This window comes from Frankliniella occidentalis, unplaced genomic scaffold, assembly GCF_000697945.3.
Source record: "Frankliniella occidentalis isolate FOCC.00 unplaced genomic scaffold, Focc_3.1 Scaffold4, whole genome shotgun sequence".
Classification (NCBI taxonomy): Eukaryota; Metazoa; Arthropoda; class Insecta; order Thysanoptera; family Thripidae; genus Frankliniella; species Frankliniella occidentalis.
The window spans coordinates 3,282,508-3,287,764 of NW_026267134.1; the positions used below are offsets into that span (position 1 = coordinate 3,282,508).

General features: G+C 56.6%; 1 protein-coding gene across 3 annotated transcripts in view; it reads right to left on the reverse strand.

Moving 5' to 3' along the window:
• The window catches only part of LOC113204157 (long-chain fatty acid transport protein 4), an 18,884-nt gene that overhangs the window by 6,166 nt on the left and 7,461 nt on the right, over positions 1-5,257 (reverse strand). For all 3 annotated transcript variants that reach the window (XM_052268459.1, XM_026419197.2, XM_026419198.2), the window contains exon 2: positions 2,808-2,995. In XM_052268459.1, the coding sequence (XP_052124419.1) occupies positions 2,808-2,995 (188 nt within the window). The remainder of the gene's footprint in view (positions 1-2,807; positions 2,996-5,257) is intronic.

Genomic DNA, 5,257 nt, shown 5'->3' on the forward strand with positions numbered 1-5,257 from the left:
CCAAGGACGAGTTACCTCACCCGAGTCCCTCGCGGCACGCGGCCCTCGCCGACGTCGGTATTCGGTACCCACCCAGGCACCAGGAGCGTGATCCGCTGAGCCTTCCTCATCACCTCCTTGTCCTCCCCCGAACATTCCTCTCTCATCCATTGCAAATTTTGCCTGCGTTCTCGCTTTCCCTGTCTCATTGAATAAACTCGACGGTATGAAGACCGGATAGTTCTCATAAAAGTTTTCGGTGAATGAAATGGGCGCTTTGTTTCAGTTTTTTTTCCCACAAGAAACAAAAAATGTCGAGTGGGAAAGATTATCCTCTCAATTTTCGGTTCCGATGTGTGTAGAGGTTCGCTGGTGCCTTAAGGACAGCCCCCCCCCCCTCTCCTCTCCCTTTCCGCGTGACGTTGGCCATTCAAATGAGACGACGTGTGGGAAGGGAAGTCGATTCCCGGCACCACCGACGAGAGAGTCAAGCAGCCGAGCCTCAGCACACTTTGCGAACGCACGCGTATGACTACCAATCACGCAGCGCGCACTGGAAAAGTCCGCAAAGTCACACATCCGAGAGGAGAGAGAGAAACGTCGGGAAAAACAAAATTATGGGACCCCACGTGGGAAATCAAGGAAAATGGGACCCCACGGAATAAAACCGAATCAAAAACCGGATCATCCAGAAAAGCACGGGCATTCATTTTGCCGTCATATGTGAATGTGCCAGCCCTCAAGCGCCTGGTAGGTAGGCAACATATTGCATGCAGTGCATGCGTGTGCTGCGGGGTGGCCTACCCCGAGTCTCGCAGGCACCTAGCCCCGCGTAGTTTGCGGAATGATTCTGCGATTAACCAGACATTCCTAGACGATTGTTTTCGTTCGAGTCCGCTGTCGTCTTTATATGTCCCACTTGATGTTGCAGGCCACGTGCCAGTGACATGTGGTAGAGATGGGTGCTCGCGGACATTTTGCGAACGACTTGCGTAACAGTTATGATACACGATGAAATTATTCGAGTTGTTGTTTTCCCCCGCAAAGACGCAGCTCTGAGACTGAAGTGGAAGATTCCCCCAATCCCATGGACGCCCACTCCCTCCCTATTCGCCGCCCTGCGTCAGAAATTTAAATGCCTGCTCCACGCTCCGCGAAGTCGTCTCGTCTTCTGAGCCCGAGCAGAAGTCACGAGAGGATGTTCCACAGAGTACGCCCTAGGCAATGCGGAGTCGTGTCCAGAATTGAAATACCTGCACTACATCATTACGTAAAGGGCTTTAATTAAGAAATTAATAAAAACTGATGGCTGAAAACTCCCACGCGGATTAATTTTAGTGTAATGTGGGAGGGTTGCCTTCTCGATTGGGCGCCTCGGTCACAGTCGGTAAGCACCGTGCCTCGCGTTTCTGAGCACGAGCTATAGGTGCGGGCGGGTTTGCCTACTTTGACTGCTCGTAGTAACGCGACATGTGGCCCTTGCGAGAAGGCAAACACGCCCGCCCCGCAACCGGCGGCGCGCGCGCCGCTACATCCCGGTGCGTGCGATGACGGCAGAGAGGTGATTCGCCGTACAGCCCTATCGCAATCGGTCCGCGGTACCGCGACGAGCAGCAGCTGCGCCCCTCAGCGGGGGTGAACAGACTGTCGCGGATAGATAGATACGGTGTCCACGGCGAGCCGCGAGGGGTGGGGACTTGCGTGGGGGCGCGCGCGCGGACGGGCCCCTTCTGCGCGGCCCCGCCACGCCACGCCACGCCACGCCACGCCACGCCATGCGAGCACGCCGCCAAACACCTCCGCGGCGAGGCGAGGCGGGGCGAGGCGAGGCGGGGCGGGGCGTGGAGAGGCGTGGTGAGGCGTGCTCTCCGCGGTCAATGGCTGGAGCCGCCACCTCACGCCACACCACCGTCAAGTCGTTGCCACCGCGCCGCGCGACAACAGAAGAGAACTACCTGGTAATAAAGACGACAAGGTTTCGGCACATGAAGACACGCACCCCGCGCGGTCCTGTTGAGCACGCTGCTGCGTCACCCGTCTACGGGGTCGCATGGACCGTGTCGGGTCATACGTGGTGACCCCGTGACCCTGCCCTCCTCCTACACACCGCCGTATAGCCGCCGCCACCGCCTCAGCGCTGCTGGTTCATAGGGCATAGCGCATACTGTGGCCCGTGAATTTTGGTGGCGTGGTGGGCGAACCAGATTGCCCTTATTTAAAACAGCACGGTTTTGCGCGGCGGGAATGCGCGGAAATGCGCGGAAATGCGCGGGCCATGGCGGCGGTGCCGCGCTGCCGCGGCGGCTACTCGGTATGGAGGGAAGACACCGCTCCGTCACGCACGCCGTGTGCCGCGCATCGCTCGCGACGGTAATGGGCAGGAGGAGCGGGGCCTCTCGCGGAGCCTCCGCGGAGCCTCAGAGTCTCTCTACCTCAGCGGAGCCGGCCAGCCCAGGCCAGTACAGTTTGCACAAAGTGCGCCACTCGCAAAATGCACGGCCGTGCAGCGGCGTGGTGTGGCGTGGCTGTCAGGCCCTGCAGCCGGCACCGGCAAGGTGGCCCCCGAGCAATGGAGCGAAGAAAGTGTCGGTGCAGCATGATCGTTTCTGCCGGAGCAGCATCACTTTCCCCTGTCACTCGCTGGACCGGGCCGCGAAGTGGGGGACAGCAGGGGGAGGTGGGAGTGGCATAAGAAACACACACAAAAAAACAACAACACACACACACACAACGATGACATTTTTTACCATCAAATCAAATCTGAGGCAAAGACAACATTTTGAAAGTCGCAGCCCTTTCGGCGCTGGGCTAATACAGTAAATACTTACTTGATGTCGCGGCCCAGGGTGTGCTGCAGGATGTAGAGCCAGTTGTAGCGCGAGCCGGTGAGCAGCCAGCCCAGCACCACGGCCAGGCCGGCCTGCAGCAGCATGGACCTGCCCAGCAGCAGCGACACCACCGCCCCCACGCCCAGCACCACCGTCACGGCGTAGCGCGCCGACCTTTCCTTCTCCATCTGCAAAACAGGAAAAGAGATAAACGTCCATCGGACGGTCGTGATCGCGCAGAGGAAATAAACCATTGCAGAAGAATGCAGGGAACAAGATCGAAAAAGGATGTCACCATGTTAACGCATAGCTATTTCCGTTCTCTTCTTCCTCACATTCTTCTGCATTTCAGCTTTGCCGGAACGCTTTAATGAGAACTAGTGGTAAGAGTTTGTCCAGAAAGTACGCCCGTCTTTTCCGATCCATTCGGAAAATCGCCAGAGCTTGTCGCCTGCGAGATTCGGGGTAGGCCACCCCGCGGTACACGCATGCACTGTATGCGAGATTTTGCCTAACCATCCGGCGCTATGCGAGCTTGCATTGGCTTAATTTGGCACTTTCGTAACCGCAAACTAAGGACGTACATTTGCGACCGAGGCAAAAATTAAGACTCGTCAGAGTTCTGTAACTAGGGACTAGGGCGGCTCGCAAAGGAGCCCGAGCAGACGGCGTCCTCACGACGTAACCCGGCCCGCGCAGGTGGAGTCCTCCAGTCGAGTCCTGGAGGGGGTGCCGCCACCGCCGAGGAGCTCGCGCAGCGGCTCGCGATCCAAAGCGCGCCTCCTGCCTGCAGCGGGGTCGGGCCGCAACAGCGCGCTCTCTCTCCCCCACCCTTCCCCTGCCCCTCTCTCCCTTGCACTCGATCCTCCCCACCCTTTCACCACACCATGCCCTGGAGGAGAGGTTGTTGCCTTCGCAATCCTTTGCCGCGGCTGCATTCAGCCCAGCGGACTCGACACTACGCCGCGCCGCCAAAGAGTCATTAGCAACGTGACTCGGGCGAAACGAGCTACGTATCAAGCGCATAAGGACGTCGTCATTTAATTACAAATTATGTAGAAAAATTCCCCAAGTCTCTGAGGCGAACACCGCGAGCGACCACGCGGGCTGTTCGCCTCGTTTAAGGAGACAGAAAAAATTATACCGCGTAAGAGTAAACAAAAGGTCGTGTAGCAGGTATATAATCCGAAGAAGAGTCGCGATGCAAATGTTGGCAATAGAGATGGACCTCGCCGCACGCGAGCCTCTGCTGCGTCGGCGTTCAAAGTCCACGCACGAGTCCAGGAGGGAGGAGGAGCCGCCTTGGACTGGGCCGCGCGGCGGCAGCAGGCCACCGTGTAGCGACCGATACAACAAAAAGGCTTCCGAGAGCGCAGCAGAACAGGTGCAGGAGGCGAGGAGGAGGAGGCAGCAGTAGCGCGCATGGCATAACAAGTGAGGCGCCTTTTGTGGGGGAACGCGTCGCGTGGTCATGACCCACCTCACCGCCATGCACCGCTCGGCGCTACCGGGCGCCACCGCACGCCACGTCGCCACGCCACTACACCCCTACACCCCAAAGGATATAGGGCTGGGCGATATCACGAAAATATTGCACCCAGAAAAATAGTTTTGATTCAAGTGCACGCTGACACAAGATGAAATTCACTATTGAAACAATGCAATATTGTCTTTGGAATAAGATTTTTCTTCGAGAGAAAATATCAGCTTGATTCAAGAGAAAATTTGATCTTGTGTCAGCGTGCACTTGAAACAAGGAAAAATTTACTAGAAACAAGAAACGATTTTTCTGGGTGTGCGATACCACTGAGACTCGATGCATCGAGTCGATGTTCGATACTTGGTCGATAATCGTACCGCGCAATATCGAAATCTGCATGTCGCACACTCTAAATGTCTAAGGACAATTTTTGTAACTAGCACCGGACTTCTGTGTGCATAACTAGCTCAGATACAATATTGTAACTACCAACACACATTTAGTGACTAGCAAGTCACAATATAGTATCTGATTCCAGTTATGCACGCAGAAGTCCGGTGCTAGTTACAAAAATTGTCCTTGACATTTAGAGTGCACCCCCCCCCCCAAAAAAGGGAGCAAAGCAGGGCTGGTTGCTCGCCCGTCGCGGGGCAGAGGGGGGGGGGGGGCACAAGAGACGCCGTCGTGCACTTCGGACACGACCAACCAACCACAGGCCCGCCCCGCTGCATCAAGCAGATACCATAGCGGCAACGACACCGAATTGATTAAACATTTTTCATTTGGCACCTGCAGTCTAACGTGACGACGGCGTGCTACCTCTGCACCGCGTACGTGCTATCTTGCTTTATTCCGGAAGCCGCACCGCACGCGGTTGGCGCTCGGGGAAAACAGAGGCGCGAACCCCCCGCGTCTTATCAAATTTGCGACGCCGACGCGCACTTCCTGAACGCTTGGTACTTATGCATGA